Source organism: Gadus morhua, chromosome 8 (genome assembly GCF_902167405.1).
Source record: "Gadus morhua chromosome 8, gadMor3.0, whole genome shotgun sequence".
In the NCBI taxonomy this organism is placed as follows: Eukaryota; Metazoa; Chordata; class Actinopteri; order Gadiformes; family Gadidae; genus Gadus; species Gadus morhua.
The window spans coordinates 4,115,355-4,134,773 of NC_044055.1; the positions used below are offsets into that span (position 1 = coordinate 4,115,355).

Sequence of the window (19,419 nt, forward strand, 5' to 3'; positions counted from 1 at the left end):
AGTTACTCCCGAAATAAAATTAATGTGGAAATGTAAAAATCCCCCGTATGAATAATGGAATGTATAAATAATTTCCATAGTGTGTTTAAATGTATAAAAACGATTCCTTCTGGCATTATGTCTGCTGATCGCACCGTGTGATCGTTAGAAGAACCTTCTAGTTCTGTAAGAAGCCAAAGTAGGAGTGTGTTATCGTACTGCTGTGAGTCTATTCCTGGCCGGTGGGGGTCGTGGGGTCACTCTGCCGACAGCTCTCTCCACGTACGCAGCAGACTGCGGAGAAGAATCCCTCCTCTCCTCATCGTTTCGGATGTGTTTGTACACCGCCACCATCATGTCAGATATACCATATCTATACGGAACCAGGTGGCTCTCCTGGCGTAAGTCTTTTCATCCTAGTGATTGCTCTGGTTTGGATTTGACATTAATGAGTTGAAAAAAAATTGTCCTCAACTCCCATTTATCAATTTTATTGTTCAATAATTGTAAGAACAGTACATTTAATTTATGCCTTTAGTATCAACATGTGGGAAAGACCAAACAATACGAGGTGTTTTGGACGGCAGGTTGGATTAACATAGGCCTGGAGACGCAGCTCAATGTGTTAATTGTGGGGACACCCCCCCACCTCCCCAGAGATACTGCTCGTTAACACCCTCCTCCCCCCGCCAAAGTAAAATCACCACAGTCGTTTAACAATTCATTAACTTGAAACACTTTTATTTTGAAATCAACGCGTTAATGACTGCATCTAGGCTGAGCGCCTGGGGAAATCTGCCATGGCTTTTACTTTGAAAACCCAAGGATTGTCCACCACTGCTGAGGAGAACCGTCACCTTCATCTTTTATCCTCTTCCTCCTCCTCCTCGCCCCCCTCCTCCTCCTCCTCCTCTGCCTCTGCCGGGGGGGGCCCTGGTCTCTCCGGGGCCCCCGGTCTCTCCAGGGGCCCGGGGCTGGGTCTGAAGGGTCTGATGGGCTGGTGGTTGTGGGGTTGAATCCCTCCGGATGTCGGGGGTCTCTGGGGCCTGGAGGTCTCCCCGCTGGAGGCAGCTGCGGCCGAGTGGGGAGGGGGTTGGGGTGGAGTGGATGGTGGAGGTGGGGGTCTTGAGGGTGGAAGTGGGGGTCGTGAGGCCAGAGGTGGGGGCCTGGAGGGCGGGGGTCTGGCAGGAGGTCGCGGCCTCACCTCCCCGCTCTCCTCACTGAAGAAACAAAAGAGGTCAGATGGGTGAGCTGAAGATGCACTGCTTCTACTGTTCAGTGTGTGAGCGTACCTGTCTGCAGGTGTGTGAGCGTACCTGTCTGCAGGTGTGTGTGCGCACCGGTCTGCAGGTGTGTGTGCGCACCGGTCTGCAGGTGTGTGCGCGCGCCTGTCTGCAGGTGTGTGAGCGCGCCTGTCTGCAGGTGTGTGTGCGCGCCTGTCTGCAGGTGTGTGAGCGCGCCTGTCTGCAGGTGTGTGTGCGCGCCTGTCTGCAGGTGTGTGTGCGCGCCTGTCTGCAGGTGTGTGTGCGCGCCTGTCTGCAGGTGTGTGTGCGCACCTGTCTGCAGGGGTGTGTGTGCGCACCTGTCTGCAGGTCCACTGGTAGGAGCCGTCGTGTGTTTCCCTCCCTCCATGTGCGAGTGGCCACCGGCGGACTCCCGGCTCTCCTCGCTGGAGGGCGGGGGTGTGGGCCGGGGTCTGGGCCGGCGCCTGCAGGGGGCCGCGGGCCCCTGGCACTGGGCGGGGGGGCGGCTGTGGTTGAAGTGGGCCGCCGCCATGCACTCTGCGCTGGTCTTGTCGCACACACACTGCAGCTTGTCACACCGGCCCTGGCCCTGGCCTAGGGAGGGTGGGGGGCATGGGTTTAGCCAATCAGGAGCACGGGGGGTGGTTTCAGCGATTAGTTCCTTAAACTTAGAGGTACGCTTTGTTATGATCTTATATAATGGTAATGGAGTGTGTCATGGAGTGGTGTCCTGGGTAATGGGGGGGTGTCCTGGGTAATGGGGGGGTGTCCTGGGTAACGGGGGGGTGTCCTGGGTAACGGGGGGGTGTCCTGGGTAACGGGGGGGTGTCCTGGGTAACGGGGGGGTGTCCTGGGTAACGGGGGGGGGTGTCCTGGGTAACGGGGGGTGGTGTCCTGGGTAATGGGGTGGTGTAACTTGAGATGACGTAACGGATATTTGAGGTAACGTATTGAAACCCTGGGTAATGCGTTATTGGACGATCCAGAGCGTTGACGTGTGAGAGGCGGTCCAGGCGACTCACAGCGAGGGGTCCCTCCCTCGCAGGACACCTGGGCGCTGAGTCTGCGGTCGGCCTTGCAGCCCATGGTGGAGATCTGCCTCAGACAGCACTGGTGGAGGAAGCAGCAGCTGCAGCACACAGGAAGGCTTTCCGTCAGGCGTGACCATGAATACCAGCAACGGCTAACTTGTAAATGTAAAATAACTGGCTTAAGCTTAAGTGTTGTGACTGCAGTACAACTGGCACCAGTACTGGGACTGCAGTACAACTGGCTTAAGCTGGTTGTAAGCTGGTTCAAAGTACTGTGACTTCAATAACACTGGCTCTATTGTTGTGACTGCAGTACAACTGGCTCCAGTATTGTGACTGCAGTACAACTGGCTTAAGCTGGTTGTAAGCTGGTTCTGACTGCAGTACCACTGGCTCCAGTATTGTGACTGCAGTACAACTGGCTTAAGCTGGTTGTAAGCTGGTTCTGACTGCAGTACCACTGGCTCCAGTATTGTGACTGCAGTACAACTGGCTTAAGCTGGTTGTAAGCTGGTTCTGACTGCAGTACCACTGGCTCCGGTATATATAGACGGCAGTACAACTGGCTTAAGCTGGTTGTAAGCTGGTTCTGACTGCAGTACCACTGGCTCCAGTATTGTGACTACAGTACAACTGGCTTAAGCTGGTTGTAAGCTGGTTCTGACTGCAGAACCACTGCCTCCAGTATTTTGACTGTAGTACAAGTGGCTTAAGCTGGTTGTGACTGCAGTACCACTGGCTCCAGTATTGTGACAACAGTATAACTGAATAGCGCTGAGGGGTCCACTGACCGGTCCAAGGGGTCCTGCGGCGGCCCCCGGCCCTCCTGGCCGCAGTAGCAGCCGTACATCTTGAACTCATCGGGGCAGCGGCCCGTCAGGCAGCGCAGCATCTGGCCCAGCGCTGGCAGGGCGCGGCCCGGCCCGCCGTCCCGCCCCGCCACCGTGAAGACCTCGCTGCACTCTGGGGGAGACGGAACTGTGAGGGGTTAGCAGAGCGGAGAGGAACGTAGAGCAGCGAGCCTAGATCTTCATCCTGGCACCAGGTCGCAAAGAAAAAAAATTCTAATAATTTATATTTTATTTTGAAAATCTCCGGATGCTCTCTCACTCGGCGGGCGATCGCCCGGTGTCACAGACTGAATGAAGACGGAGTGATGGCGATATGTTTATCAGTAGTGAACTCAGTCTACGCTTTAATGTGTTTATCAGTATTGAACTCAGTCTATGATTTAATAAAACTTTGATCAGTGGTGAACTCAGTCTACTCTTTAATACGTTTATCAGTAGTGATCTCAGTCTACGCTTTAATACAACTTTTATAAGCTGTGATGAACTCAGTCTAAGTCTAACCTTACGCTTGTGCTTGTTGCAGAAGATATGCAACAGTGATCCCCGATGTTACACTTTATGATGGCTTACAGAATACGGTGTAACACCGGTCCGCCAAGATATTGTCTGACGTATTACCGGCCTGTGGTGTAAACAGGCTGGGGACCGCTGCCCTAGAGGACCTTTCTATATTCATTATTTGGATAAGACGAGGAACGGTCCAACTGGTTCCCCGGTTCCCTGTAGAGACACACGGCCGACAGAACCCATCTGTTCTGCTGTCTGGGACCTGTTGCTGGCCGGCTCCATCTCGACCGTAGTCATGGTAACTAATAAATCTGTACTCTGCTGTGACGGGTAAATAGATGTCGAAACTGTAGCCTTCGTAAACCGGCTTCTTCTGTCCTCGTTTCCAAGATAACAGATGTACTGGTGGTCACTTTAGCAGTTGTCTTTAATGGTTGTCATGGTAACGCGTGTATGTGTGTACCTGGGCCCTCGGGGGGGAACTCGATGTCTGTCATTCCCATGGCCTCCAGCAGAGACCAGGAGAGAAGCCCCGCCCTTTTCTGTGCCACGCCCCCTCCTGACAAACACAAACACAACAAGGTACTGAGTAATGTAGCATAACTGATATGAAGAGTACTACAGAGTACTGACCAAGTACTCAATACTACAGAAGCCCTCAACCAGACAGAAGTACTGCCCAGTTCCCAAGGACAGAGTACCAAATAAATACTAACTACCGTAGAAATACTAGATACACTAAACCCCATGTAAGTACTGAGAACACTACAGAGGTACTCTGTACAGAAGTATAATACTTTTGTTCTCTGTACAGAAGTACAGAGTACCAAAGGAATGCTAACTTCTACAGAAGTACTGAACACCAGGTAAGCACTGAGCACACCAGAGGTTGGACGACAGAAGTGGGTCCGGACCGAAGCCCAAAGCACACGGCACAGATGTGACAAACATTGGGCCAGACCGCTATCACTAGCTCGGTGCTTCCACTAAAACAAGAGGACTTTAGTTCTAGCCCTTTGAGTTCTCTAGCTCTCTAGTGGTGCTATGGCTTTGGGGCGGAACGCGCTCTGTGTGCTTTGGGCTTCAGGATGGAGTCAGGTTGAGGTCGGTCCTCTCGACGTCTAACCGAACCCTGAGAGCCGTCTGCTGCCCGCTCCTCATCACAAGGAGGCCTGTCCTGCTCCTCCTCCTCCTGCTGCTCCTGCTCCTCCTCCTTCTCCTCCTCCTCCCCCTGCTCCTGCTCCTCCACGCTGCGTGAGGGAGGTGTTGTGGGCGTAGCGTGGAGGTCGTAGAGCGGTGGGAGTGCTACGGCGCGGTTGCGGCGCCTAGCGACGGTGGTCGTGCGGTGTGTCGTCTCCGTCGCAGTGGGAGACTTTGCTGCCCAGGGCGTGGTTGTCGTGGCTACGGCATTCCGATCTTAAAGGGCGAGGCGAGCTGACGGGGTTAGTGGGGGGGCGGGGTTAGGATTAGTTGGTGTCTGCTCCGGGTGCTTCACCTGTGGGCTCACCTGGGTTCGGAGACGGGGGGTTGTCAGGGGGAGTGGTCAGAGGAAGCTCCGCCTCCTCCTGTGATGTTTCAGAAGGAATGGGCGGGGCTTCGGTCGAAGCCGTTGGTCGAGGCGACGAGGGGCGCGCTGATGGAGAAGGATCACATGTGAGAACCCCGGGTACCTGAGTCAGTGTCTTGCTCAAGGGTCACCATCTTGTATAAAGCATCTCTGACCAGCGGGTGTCTCTGACCTGTGGGTGTCTTTGACCTGTGGGTGTATAGCTGGTGTCTCTGACCTGTGGGTGTAGCTGGTGTCTCTGACCTGTGGGTGTAGCGGGTGTCTCTGACCTGTGGGTGTAGCGGGTGCCTCTGACCTGTGGGTGTAGCGGGTGCCTCTGACCTGTGGGTGTAGCGGGTGTCTCTGACCTGTGGGTGTAGCGGGTGCCTCTGACCTGTGGGTGTAGCGGGTGTCTCTGACCTGTGGGTGTAGCGGGTGCCTCTGACCTGTGGGTGTAGCGGGTGTCTCTGACCTGTGGGTGTAGCGGGTGCCTCTGACCTGTGGGTGTAGCGGGTGTCTCTGACCTGTGGGTGTAGCGGGTGTCTCTGACCTGTGGGTGTAGCGGGTGTCTCTGACCTGTGGGTGTAGCGGGTGCCTCTGACCTGTGGGTGTAGCTGGTGTCTCTGACCTGTGGGTGTAGCGGGTGTCTCTGACCTGTGGGTGTAGCGGGTGTCTCTGACCTGTGGGTGTAGCGGGTGCCTCTGACCTGTGGGTGTAGCGGGTGTCTCTGACCTGTGGGTGTAGCGGGTGTCTCTGACCTGTGGGTGTAGCGGGTGTCTCTGACCTGTGGGTGTAGCCGGGTGTCTCTGACCTGTGGGTGTAGCGGGTGCCTCTGACCTGTGGGTGTAGCCGGGTGTCTCTGACCTGTGGGTGTAGCGGGTGTCTCTGACCTGTGGGTGTAGCGGGTGCCTCTGACCTGTGGGTGTAGCGGGTGTCTCTGACCTGTGGGTGTAGCGGGTGTCTCTGACCTGTGGGTGTAGCGGGTGTCTCTGACCTGTGGGTGTAGCGGGTGTCTCTGACCTGTGGGTGTAGCGGGTGCCTCTGACCTGTGGGTGTAGCGGGTGTCTCTGACCTGTGGGTGTAGCGGGTGTCTCTGACCTGTGGGTGTAGCGGGTGCCTCTGACCTGTGGGTGTAGCGGGTGTCTCTGACCTGTGGGTGTAGCCGGGTGTCTCCATGAGGTTCGTGTTGGGGTCCCAGCCTGCTCCATGGAGTGGTCTGTGGGGGTTGTCCTGGTAACCGCAGCCATTGTTTTTGTTGTTGTTGACTTAAGCGGTATCGTGGTTACGGACATCAGGGGGACGGCCTCTACTTGACGAGGGGCAGTTAAGTAGTCAATAACAATAATAGACAACCGACAAAAAACTCAATACCGTTATTTGACGTTATTCTGTTTTGAACCTCTAGGTGGCGGCAAACTCATGAACGGCGTTAAGCGTTGAGCTGAGCTTTAAAGAAAGTAATGTGGTAATACTACCGTAACACATTGAACAAATATGATTCTCCCTGCTAGGGGTCGTACTGACCTCTCCCAGTCCGATGACCTAACTCTCTGTGATCTTCATCCTCACCTTCCTCTCTACCATCATCATCATCCTCCTCCTCCTCCTCTTCCTCCTCCTCAGAGGACTGGTGTGGGCGTAGCAGCGAGGGCCTGCTGGTGGCGGTTCTGCCGGGACGTGGACCTTCTGTTGTCACAAAAACAAGTGTGTTTCTACTCTCTCCACCAGACTGTGACCTGGCCGTGTCGTCGTAGTCCGGTTCGCATCAGAACAGAGAACCCTCTCGGCCTGGACCACTGAGCCCCCTCGGCCTGGACCACTGAGCCCCCTCGGCCTGGACCACTGAGCCCCCTCGGCCTGGACCACTGAGCCCCCTCGGCCTGGACCACTGAGCCCTCTCGGCCTGGACCACTGAGCCCCCTCGGCCTGGACCACTGAGCCCCCTCGGCCTGGACCACTGAGCCCTCTCGGCCTGGACCACTGAGCCCTCTCGGCCTGGACCACTGAGCCGCCAGCTCACATCAGCAGCTTTTTGCGCTCTAGCGGAGGACGGGGAAGGTCTTTAGGCAGAACGACAAACGCCCATGGAGGCTGAGGCGGGGGGGGATGTGGCTCAGGAGGAAGAGCGGGTAGGCTGGTAACCAGAAGGTTGCTGGTTCGATCCCCCGGCTCCTCCGAGCTGTAGAGTGTCGAGGTGTCCCTGGGCGAGGCACCCCACCCTAACTGCTCTCGGTGAGCTGGCTGTCGCCCTGCGTGGCTGAAACCGCCAACGGTGTGTTCATGTGTGAATGAACGGGTGAACGTGAGGCAGTATTGGAATCTACTTTGAGTGGCTGCTGGCGGTTGAGACCCTCCTTACCGTCGGAGCCCGGGGCCCGGTGTGGTGACCCCACTTCGTCCCCTTCCTCAGAGGACCGCTCGGCCGGGGGGGGTCTGGACGGGCGAGGAGAGCCGACGGAGCTGTGGGACCCAGACGAGGGAGCGGGGGGCCCTCCGACGTCACGCCCCCGTGCGTCGGGGGGCTGGGTTAGCGGCGGGCGGTGCTGCGAGGGGCTGAGGTTCCCAGTCGGGGCTGAGACAGGGAAAGGAAGATATCTGGTCGGTCTTTGATGCTCGGATGATAGGAGCGTTTGGACGGCGGAGGCTACTTCTACGTCTTCAGTCGTCACGACGACGCCTGGAGGAGACATGTGATCTCTCCCTAGCGCCGTTTGATCCGCGCTCGCATGTTAACCCAGTTCTGTCCTGACTGGATACACATCCTCAATTATTTAAATGATCGTTTTTTCTTCCATGACCGGATCCACTGTGTTTTCTGTGAGATTAGAGTGCGCTACGCCCACGGGCGCTAGACGCTACGGCTGAGAGGAGGAGGGTCTGTCTGTTTGTTGGTCCGTCTGTCTGTTGACTTCTAAGACAGCAGGGTTGCGGAGATGGATGGGAAAACCTTATATTCCCTATGTTCCCCTTTTGGGAGACACCACATATTTTATGTAGAGCTAACCTCATAACTTCAATTCATTTAAAAAGTTTACTTACGAGCAAGACGCGTCGAAAGTCGAGAAAAGTAGAAGTTAAATAAAACTAAACATTGGCTCTAAAATCTTGGCTTTTATAGACCTCTGAAGAATAAGTCCCGCCTCTGAATCTCCCTCTGTCAAATGTCCATGGTAAATAACATGGCGTTTTGTGTGAAATGATCGTACATTACAAACAGTGGGTGGCGAAGAAGTAAAAGCTGTGTCAACTTTTTGAACTACCCACTTTTTCCTTCTTCTTCCTTTGGATTGTCTGTGCCGTTAAGTAGTAAACGATTATTAATGATAACCGGAGGTTAGTTTCAATCTTCGCAGACTTCATGCGTCATACTTGTTATGGAGGAGGGAGTAGATGTCCTTGCTTGCAACCATTCACAACCTGACGTGATGGTAATTCCACATGTAATATCAGTGGGCCATAAAAATTAATCACTGGCGAGGTTCATTTGTTGGCTGTTATTGAGACTAGAGTTTTCGCGCGGGCGTTGCACGCACTCAACCTCTAGTTCTAATTAAACCCATAGCAATAATGTGGTAACCCCAGTCGATAAATAATTTCTGCGCGCATAATATAATAACATTTTGCCTATAATGTTGCGAAGTATAACATTCGTTCACCACAAATTACTCTTAAAAGCAGTGCATACATTTAAATATTTTTTAACCATTCAGCGAACAAAAGGCAACAGGCTGATTATCATTTAGGGGGCCACTCAAGGATATGCAGAAGCCTCATCAACACGCCAACTGAAGTAATGTGAGAAATACCGACTTTCTACTCCTTATTCACATATAGGGTCATTACATTTCCTACGGAGAAAATACTACCTCGGGGGTAATATTATTAATTTCAATTTCAGGGTACAAATGTCAGGATATGTTGTTCACACGTACGGCCCATAGGAGAATATCAGGACTTACACGTGTGCCTGAAAGCAGTTAGTGTGTGAGCATTTAAATACATTATAAAATTGGCAAATGTATGGTAAGAGGGGAAATTTTTCAATGTAAAATGTAGTATGCTATGCATGCGAATCAATTATTAAATAGCTTTTACTGTTATTCAGGGCTGAAACGTGCATTGACATTTTAAAATGCAAGGCAACTACTATTGGTTAGTTGAAAATGAGTATCATCATTGAGATTAAACATCTCTTCCAGTATCCTGGCCAAAACAGGCAGCAGTAGTCACACATAGCATACATGTGCGCGTGTGTGTGTGTGCGTGTATGTTCGTGCGCATGTGCGTGTGTATGTGCGTGCTTGCGGTAAGCTGCAGGCTGCTTGGCACATGCGCACATGAGCAACTCGAGTAACTGGTGTGACAGGAATGTTATTATAGTAGCACGATTTAGATCGATTTGATCGATTTCAAACATGAACGAGCATCGTTGGTGCCACCTCCGTAGGCGGGCTCTGGTGGTCTGTTCATATCTGCCTTAGCATTATGTTTCTTCATAATAGTTGACTACTTTAACCGCACCGACAATCCAAAACCCCTGTGGAAACTAGATGGAAAAAGTGTGTGGTTCAAAACGTGGGGTATAAAGAGAGAGAGAGGATAGCTATTATCTGAAGGACCTTTATGCTTCGCCCGGCTCCATTATTAAACTAACGAGTAAAGACAAACTCACCTGTACTGACGATGCTGAGGTAGTCAGCGGGAGGCCATGCCCCCTCTTCCTCCAGCTCACCCTCCTCTTCCTCTGGAGAGAGAAAGCACAGAATAGCAACTACATACACATACTAACGCACACACACACACCTACACACCTACACAGCTACACACCTACACACACATTCCTCTCAGAGGAGAAATGACTCAAGAACTAATATAACTAAAAGAGAATATATAAGTTAAAACTCGCTTTGGTAATGATGATACGATAACTAAGCAAGTAACCAGAGTAACTTATCGGAATATTTGTATGATTCCCATGAGTCAATACAACTAATAGCACTAATGGTGCGAACGCTAACTTTATTTCTTCGTCATGTTTAAAGACAGTGTTGTGACGGCCGCGCCAAGGCCACTAACACCCCCACATTGTGGCAAAACGTTGGCCGTCTCGAAGGGGGATACCTGGAGTCTGGGACGGGGGGGCAGGGCGCGGGCTGATGAGGTCACTGGCGCCGCCCAGACCTGTGATGTCTTGGCCCGGACCTGTGATGTCATGGCCCAGACCTGTGATGTCATGGCCCAGACCTGTGATGTCATGGCCCGGACCTGTGATGTCATGGCCCAGACCTGTGATGTCATGGCCCAGACCTGTGATGTCATGGCCCGGACCTGTGATGTCAAGGCCCAGACCTGTGATGTCATGGCCCAGACCTGTGATGTCATGGCCCAGACCTGTGATGTCACTGCTGTTCTCGGCTGCCGCGTCCCAAGAGAGCAGTCTGTCCACTGTCCACACAGAACGAGAGGTTATCGTGACGAGGTCATACCACACACAACAAACTGGTTTCATTAAGTTAGGTTTCCTTCAGAATGACCGTGGTAAAATAGTTAAAGATTAGAATAAAAACATAAAACATGAAGCCGAGCATAATGTACGCATGCTGTTACCTTCGTCCAGGTAGGAGGAGTTAAAGGCTGTGGAGTTCTGATAGGAGGAAAGACCCGTCGCATTGTCATACTCACTTCCTGTGAGAGGAGGAAGTAGAAAGCAGAGGGGTGAGAGGGAGCGGGGCTAGTTTCCTCATAGCTACTGTGTCTAATTCAACTTTATTTTTAGTAATAATCGATTGCAGTTTAAAGTGAACTAATATGGGTCCTGTTCATGGTTCTGATTGGAGGAGAGCGCGGTAGTGTGAGTCAACACTCTGTCTTACCGGCCAATCAGTTGTCCTTGCTGAGGTGACATGAGGGACCTGCTGTGGATCAGTGTGTGTGTGTGTGTGTGTGTGTGTGTGTGTGTGTGTGTGTGTGTGTGTGTGTGTGTGTGTGTGTGTGTGTGTGTGTGTGTGTGTGTGTGTGTGTGTGTGTGTGTGTGTGTGTGTGTGTGTGTGTGTGTGTGTGTGTGTGTGTTTGACCTGCAGCTTCCGGGGTAGAGGTGACATTGTCATTGTTCCCGCCGACGTTCCCGCTGACGTTCCCGCTGACATTCCCGCTGATGTTCCCGCTGGCGTACCCACCGACGTTCCCGCTGGCGTTCCCGCCACCTGCATTCCCGCTGGCGTTCCAGAGCATCCCTGCTTGGGGAGGAGACATGAAGAAGATTAGCAGGTAAGCTGCAGGAACCACGCAGACAGAAAGGCAGAGGGACAGACAGACAGACAGACAGACAGACAGACAGAGAGAGAGAGATTGAGACAGACAGACAGACAGACAGACAGACAGACAGACAGACAGACAGACAGACAGAGATTGAGACAGACAGACAGACAGACAGATAGAGAGATTGAGACAGACAGAGAGATAGAGAGGTAGGCAGACACTCAGCGAGACAGACCGTCAGACAGACGGTTTTACCAGTTGGTTAGTGTCACGGTTAGGACTGTATAGGTGGTAGTTTTACAAGTGAGTTGGGAGGTTAGTGTTTGGGTTAGTAGGGTAGGTTTAGGAGTGTGTTAGGTATCTGTTTAACCATTGGGTTAGGGTTAGGAGGTTAGTGTTAGGGTTAGGGTCATATAGGTGGTGGTTTTACCAGTTGGTTCCAGGCCAGAGCAGGAGGTTTCCGGAAGGTTCCTCAGGGAGGCGTTGTAGGGGGTCAGGGCCAGGCACCCCACGGCGGCCGCGTCGCACTCGCAGAAGCTCCGGGCGCACGGCGCTCCCACATCTGGAAAGCACGGGACATGCCTTCATCATCATCATCACCTTGGTCACATGGTGGCTCCACCTCTGAAGAGAGACAATAACAGGCAGCCGGCCGGAGGCTATGGTGGCGTTCCCAGCTGGAGGCTAGGGCGTTCCCAGCTGGGGGCTAGGGCGTTCCCAGCAGGAGACTAGGGCGTTCCCAGATGGAGACTAGGGCGTTCCAAGATGGAGACTAGGGCGTTCCCAGATGGAGGCTAGGGCGTTCCCAGCTGGAGACTAGGGCGTTCCCAGATGGAGACTAGGGCGTTCCCAGATGGAGGCTAGGGCGTTCCCAGTTGGAGGCTAGGATGGCGTTCCCAGATGGAGACTAGGGCGTTCCCATTTTGAGGCTAGGGCGTTCCCAGTTGGAGGCTAGGGCGTTCCCAGATGGAGGCTTGGATGGCGTTCCCACATGGAGGCTAGGGCGTTCCCAGTTGGAGGCTAGGGCATTCCCAGTTGGAGGCTAGGGCGTTCCCAGCTGGAGGCTAGGATGGCGTACCCAGATGGAGACTAGGGCGTTCCCAGCTGGAGGCTAGGATGGCGTTCCCAGCTGGAGGCTAGGATGGCGTTCCCAGCTGGAGGCTAGGATGGCATTCCCAGATGGAGGCTAGGGCGCTCCCAGTTGGAGGCTAGGGCGTTCCCAGCTGGAGGCCAGGGTGCTGTTCCTAACAGTAGGGTTCTGGGTTTGAATGAAGCCTTTGCAGTCGTTCATCAGGCCGAGAGAGCACTCTCCAACGTGCCGTCCAGTGAGCTGAGCTGCATGTCGTAGCCGGTAGGGGTCACATGATAGGGGCGCTGCTAAGGAGGTGGACTCCCCAAGCCCAAAGGGACGAGGTTCCATCTCCTACCAAGCCTAGCTTCAGCAAGCTGCATTTACATATAGGTTCAACGGTTCACACACACATTCACACACTGACGTCGGCCTCATCCACGCAAGGCGTCAGCCAGCTCGTCGGGAGCAGTCAGGGTGAGGTGTCTTGCCTCGACACTCAGCTAGGAGGAGCCGGGGATCGAACTAGCAACCTTCCGGGTACAAGTTAACCCGCTGTCCCTCCTGAGCTAAACCAATCCCAGAAGCAGCTCCCCCTACCTGCTCCACCAGGGCCTGCAGTGGGAGGAGCTCGGGGGGGAAAACCCCGTCTTCAAGTTAAAGGATGATCAGTGCACAGTGTGTGAGGACCTGAGGGAGGCCGCACTGTCGGCTGTTTAATTAGAGGTCGTCTGCTTGAAGAAGGCCGGCTGCTCACCACAGGTGGTGTTGAGGGTGGAGCAGGTGAGGTTGTCCAGCGCTGGGGGCAGCTCCTGCCAGCAGGGGGTGGCAGTGACGGTTTCGTAACAGCGCCTGTGTTGGAAACAACAGCTGGGAGGGGGGGGGGGGAGGGGGGGGTTTGGATTGGTTGAACCTCTGACTTGTGTTTAGAACGTTATTTATGTCATTTAAGTTTTTCCTGACCTGTCTTCACCTGTCTTGTTATCAACGAGCATTACCTCTCCTCACCTGTCCTCCCCCTCACAGGTTCACCACTCCTCACCCTTCACCCCTCACCTGTCCCCACCCCTCACCTGTCCTCACCCCTCACCTGTCCTCCCCCTACCACCTCCTCCGCCCCCCCTTTCCTCCCCCCTCACCCCTCACCTTTCCTCACTCCTCACCTTTCCTCAACCCTCACCCAGCCTCCGCCCCCCCTTTCCTCCCCCCTCACCCCTAACCTTTCCTCACCCCTGACCTTTCCTCACCCCTCACCTTTCCTTACCCCTCACCTGTCCTTACCCCTCCCCCCCCCCCCCTCCTCCCTCACCTGTCCAGGGGGTCCAGGGGCGGCCCCGCCTCCCGGTGTCTGCAGCAGCAGCCGTAGTCCTCCAGGTCGCGGAGACAGAGCCCCCCCGCGCAGCGCAGCCGCGCCGCGAAGCTCACCAGGGAGGGGAAGCTCCCCAGGAGGGAGTGGAGCCAGGTGAACCTCAGGCCCAGGCAGTCTGAGAGGGGGAGGGGGGGAGGGAGGGAGAGGGAGGGGGGGAGGGGGAGAGAGAGGGGGGGAGGGGGGGAGAGAGAGAGGGGGGGAGGGGAGAGAGAGAGAGAGGGGGAGAGAGAGAGGGTCAGAGAGAGAGGGTCAGAGAGAGAGAGAGGGGGGGGGGGGGGGGGGGAGAGAGGGGGGGAGGAGAGAGAAAGAGAGAGAGGGAGAGGGAGGGGGGGAGAGAGAGAGAGGGAGAGAGAGAGAGAGAGAGAGAGAGAGAGAGAGAGAGAGAGGGTCAGAGAAACACACAAAGAGAGGGAGGGTTTAGGGTTTTTGACACATATTTTATGCGTCAGTGTTTACTTTCCTTTCTGTGCAATGTAGGAAATATATCGAGAGAGGGAGATGACAAATGAACAGGGGGGAAGATGAGTGACCAGAATGAGATGAGAAAGAAGCTGGCAAAAAATAAAGTGGAGAATCCCCTCCCCCCACCCCCCCCCCGTTTCCGCAAATTGGTTTCCTGGCAGGGGTCTGAGATTTAATCAGAGATAGCGGGCCGGGTCTGGTCCCACCAGGAGGCTCCAGACGGGAGGATGGGAGGAGCAGAGACGGACCGGCTCACCGGAGATTACCAGACGTGACCCCGGCCGAGCCCTGGATAACCATCAGACCTCCGCGGGCCCCTAGCGCGCTGGTCCTGGGGCCAGGGGCCACCAGCGTAGAGAGTCAGGTCTCTGTGGCCACGCAACCACTTTCTTAGGATTGAATATTGTGCGTTTAAACCAGGTCTTAGCTTCCATTTAATTCCCTTTTTCACCCGAGGAATATCTTTTTTTTTTGTAATGTCTTTTTTGAGTGCCTTTCCCTTCGTCTGTCTGTCTGAGTGTCTGTCTTCTTGACTGTCTCTCTATCTATCTGTCTGTCTGTGTGTCTGTCCCTCTAGCTGTCTGTCCTTCGTGTCGGTCCCCTCGCCTGTCGGTATGAGTGTCACTCTGTCTGTCTGTCCCTCTGTCTGTCTGTCCCTCTGCCAGTAGTGTTTGATTGTTTCTACATATTGATGCATACATTCAAGCAATGAATGCAATCCGAGACGATCCATTGGTTGACAGCTCATAGGCTCTCTAAGCCACTCTGATTGGATGAGCCTTTGTTATCCTTCTCTGAGTGGCTGGTTGTAGGGCGGCCCGGGGGTTAACTCACCAATGAGGAGGCCTTCTGGCTCGCCTGTCGTCGTGGGGTCGGTGCAGAAGACGGAGGTCTGGGCGGAGCCTGAGAACAGAGTCAGTGGTGAGTCAGTGGGGGTCTCGACCCCCTGCTGTGCTGCTGGTCTTGGGGTCCCAGAGGTTGACGGATTATGGAGACTATTCAGTTCTTTAGAACAGTGGTTCTCAGCTGGGGGTAGGCATACCCCTAGGGGTTCTGTGGAGTACTGCAGGGGGAACCCAATTTTTTTTTTTTGTTATAATAACAACTTTTCCTTTTTTTCACACTGAGCAAGTTTAAATTCTTACAGCTAGACAATAGAACATCCAGAAAATGGAAAAGTGGTTGAAACGTAAACAGGGAGAATCCGTTAGAAAGAACGCACATCCAGAGACACCAAAATGTCGTCAGTTTCAGCAGGAATATATTTCACTCTGACCCTCCCCTGTCGTTTTGCTTCTTTTGGGAGTTCCTTGGAGCTGGGAATGGAACCACCCAACCACTGTCTAGTCTATTGGTTCACCTCTACCTGTTTCCATTCTGTCCTGCGGTCCTATGCTACATCGTTCCCTCGCTACGTCAACACACTTTCCTATCTTCACTCCTGTTGATACAGACGGATAAACCCGTGTCAATTCTATTTTGAATAATATTTCTTAATATCTTCTGCTTAAAATACCATCACCTTTCAAACAATATCCAGGTCCTCAACACTCATCGTTGTTTAACTTCTTGATAACTCAATCTCTTATCTCCACCCAGCCCGGTGCTGCTGAGCAGGTGGTGTTGCCGTTCCGGTGAGATGGCGGTGTAGCCTAGTGTCCGCTGTCTGCTCGGGGGCGTGTGACTCACCTCTGGCCACCGCCGCCGCCAGCAGGAGCATCCATTGGGGGAGGAACATGGCGTCTGGCACCTGAGGGGGAACAACGCAACGTCGTTAGCTCGTAAGGAAGCCTAAGCTCATGTACCCGACGGGGCATTCCCGCCGTGAACACCTTTAGCATTCCCAACGGGCGCTGACGGTACCGAGCCAGACTGTTTTTATTACTAGTGGACCAACGTTTAAACGTCTCATCTGGGCTTTCCCCGAGCTTGGTCATGCCGCCGGTCTTCTAGAGACAAACTAGCAGCTAGCTAGCAGCTACTTAATGTTGTATTAATGGATGCTTAAACAACCTCATGAAGGCACAGCCTTCAGTGGCCCTAAGTGTCTTATATATAGGCTCCCAGATGCCCCTCTCATTGCTCTCTGGAGCGCCCTGGTGGTCTCCGATATATTTTACAAGTTATTTAGTCATACAGTGATTTATTCAGCTATACAGGATGTCCTTAAGGAGCCGGTAAGGGTCAGGACGTCTTCCTCAAAGACAGGACTGCTCTACCGGACGACTGAAGATTTCTTCCTTTTGCTGTTAACCTTTGTTGCAGAGAATGTCCGTTACCGTAGTGTTTTATCCTAGCGGTGTACATGATGGATATGGTAACTAGGTTCGAATTAGCACATCAATCCATTGGATGTGTTTTGTCAGATGACCCGGGTGGACCCCTGCTGTGAGCGGTAGCTTGAAGCTAAGGGGGGGGGGGGGTGGCGTGGCTCGGAGCGGTGCTTTTATCACCTGGATCTGTAGCCGAGCTCACTGCCCGGCAGCTGGCTTTATTAGCACGCTTATAAACGAGCTAGCGCGGTGTTCCGCCAGCCCGGCCCACCCATGGGTCCGCTCAGCGGGGGGGCCGCGGTCAAACAGAGTGCTAACGCTCAAGCTAGTCTTCAAAGAGAGAGGGAGAGAGGGAGAGAGGGAGAGAGAGGGAGAGAGGGAGAGAGAGAGAGAGAGAGAGAGAGAGAGAGAGAGAGAGAGAGAGAGAGAGAGAGAGAGAGAGAGAGAGAGAGAGAGAGGGAGAGGGAGAGAGAGAGAGAGAGAGAGAGAGAGAGAGAGAGAGAGAGGAAAAGAGGGAGAGCGAGAGTGGAAAAGAGAGAGAGAGAGGAAAAGAGGGAGATGAGAGATGGATAATGATGAAGAGAGAGAGGGGAGAGCTCAGAGAGGAATAGGGACACACTCAGTTATACTGACACAGAGAGAGAGGGGCGGAGAGAGAGAGAGGGGAAGTGTTGCTTCTCCTTCAGCAGATGATTATAAATCCTGAAAGCAGCCCACACTCGACATCCTCAACACAGACCCCAGGTCTCCTGCGTCTGGTCCCCATCCCTCCATGAAACATCTAGACCTGCTTGTCTTTATCCCCGTCTCACATTAACAAACTATTCAGACAGTATGGACGACGGACCCTCAGCGTCCACCAGGAGCTGATCTAGGATCTGTCCCAGAGCGGACACACCGAGCGGAGAACACGGACCCTTACCGTGGTACGGCCGGTCTGGGCTCGGTTGCAGCGTGGCGTCCTTCAGGCTCAACCAGGGGTCATGCTCCAGACAACGGCCGGACCGGAGTGGAGCCAACAGGCCGCCGGAGGGACCGGTCAGGGTCCCGACCTGTGAGGGCACCAGGAGCCTCTAAAGACACACTTAGAGCAGAGTAGAACCTGCACTGATCACCTCAGGGTCCACAGGTAGATGGTTCCTCTCTCTTCAGGGGCCACAGGTAGATGTTTCCTCTCTCTTCAGGGGCCACAGGTAGATGTTTCCTCTCTCTTCAGGGGCCACAGGTAGATGTTTCCTCTCTCTTCAGGGGCCACAGGTAGATGTTTCCTCTCTCTTCAGGGGCCACAGGTATATGGTTCTTCTCTCCTCAGGGGCCACAGGTAGATGGTTCCTCTCTCTTCAGGGGCCACAGGTATATGGTTCTTCTCTCTTCAGGGGCCACAGGTAGATGTTTCCTCTCTCCTCAGGGGCCACAGGTATATGGTTCTTCTCTCCTCCGGGGGCCTACAGGTGAGTGCACTACTCTGGAACCACACCCCACCTGAGCTTTATCAGCTCTCGTCAGACTGCCCCAGGGGCCCCTTGATGGTGTGGGGCCCCTGGGTGTCGGGTGGCCCCTGCCCAGGCATGTGCCCCGTCCTGCCTCAGAGGAATTCGGAGGTTGACAAGGGACCCTTGTGGTGCTGAGTTTGTCCCGTGGGGGGGGGGCAATGGTCGCAAGGCAGAGGGAGGGGCCCCCCTTAACGGCCCCTGAGGGGGAAGGGGGGGGGGGGGGGGGGGGGGGGGGGGGTGGCTGACCTGCCCAGCCCAGCAACGGGAGCTTTGAGGGCTTCATGATCCAGAGATCAAAAATAGAGGACCTTTGTGTGTGTGTGTGTGTGTGTGTGTGTGTGTGTGTGTGTGTGTGTGTGTGTGTGTGTGTGTGTGTGTGTGTGTGTGTGTGTGTGTGTGTGTGTGTGTGTGTGTGTGTGTGAGACAGGTGACCAGGCTGTATTCCTGAAGAACAGAGCAGATGTTTGCGTTGCCAAACAGAAGAAGAATGTGATGAGAGGGATCCTGTGTTTCAAACAAGGTTCTAACAACGTAACAGAGCATCATGTGATCCACCAGTCCAGTGGGTGTCTTACCCGGATCAGGATCAAATACTAAAAACGGACCAGTGTGCTCAGAGTTTATATTAGTTTATTATTGAATATGGATATGACGACATGCACCCTACATGTCTCTTAACTCTTGAAGTAAACACGCATCTAAAAAAAAAACATTTACAAATATTAACAACATACGTTCTGTCTCGCTCAAGGATTCTTCATTAATGCAGGTAAGGGTGGTAATGATGCCAGGTGAGTTTAGGTAACGAAACCCAGTGAGCTTAGGTAATGACACCAGGTGAGTTTTGGGTAACGAAACCAGGTGAGTTTAGGTAACGACACCAGGTGAGTTTAAGTAACCACAGGTTAGTTTAGGTAATGACACCAGGTGAGTTTAGGTAACACAAAGTAAGTTTAGGTAATGACACCAGCTGAGTTTAGGTAACGCCATCAGGTGAGTTTAGGTAATGACACCAGGTGAGTAGGTGTTAATTACAGCAAAATATTCCATATTGAACATGAACTAGTTTCAAATTTCTCCAAAACATTTGATTCATCACAACATTGCCATTCTATCAGCAAGAGAAAAGCTGAGGAGCGTCTCTTCTCATTAATTTTAACCTCTTGAGAGGAGGATTGATGAATATGCTCAGAGCCACACAGAGCACGTGGTAATAGAGGATGGGGTATTATTCTGGGATGGTTCCTCTGATTATTTCCGTCTCCGGAGCGGAGACCACTGTTCTGGCTCCAGTGGTTCCATTGAACCGTCTGACTCTACACACCTCGTATCACTTT

At 53.4% G+C, this 19,419-nt stretch overlaps 1 protein-coding gene across 1 annotated transcript; it reads right to left on the reverse strand.

Moving 5' to 3' along the window:
• Positions 1–461: 461 nt before the first annotated feature.
• Positions 462–18,181, reverse strand: oc90 (otoconin 90). The gene is made up of 19 exons (XM_030363349.1): positions 17,512–18,181; positions 16,006–16,066; positions 15,151–15,219; positions 13,795–13,969; positions 13,243–13,355; positions 11,847–11,978; positions 11,233–11,391; positions 10,766–10,843; positions 10,280–10,603; positions 9,831–9,902; positions 7,518–7,730; positions 6,667–6,844; positions 6,309–6,499; positions 5,120–5,245; positions 4,076–4,171; positions 3,046–3,232; positions 2,246–2,352; positions 1,562–1,817; positions 462–1,199 (listed from the first exon to the last, which is right to left on the reverse strand). Exons 2-19 carry the CDS (start codon positions 16,052–16,054, stop codon positions 839–841), a joined length of 2,886 nt encoding a protein of 961 aa, XP_030219209.1. The 5' UTR covers positions 16,055–16,066; positions 17,512–18,181; the 3' UTR covers positions 462–838.
• Positions 18,182–19,419: the final 1,238 nt, after the last annotated feature.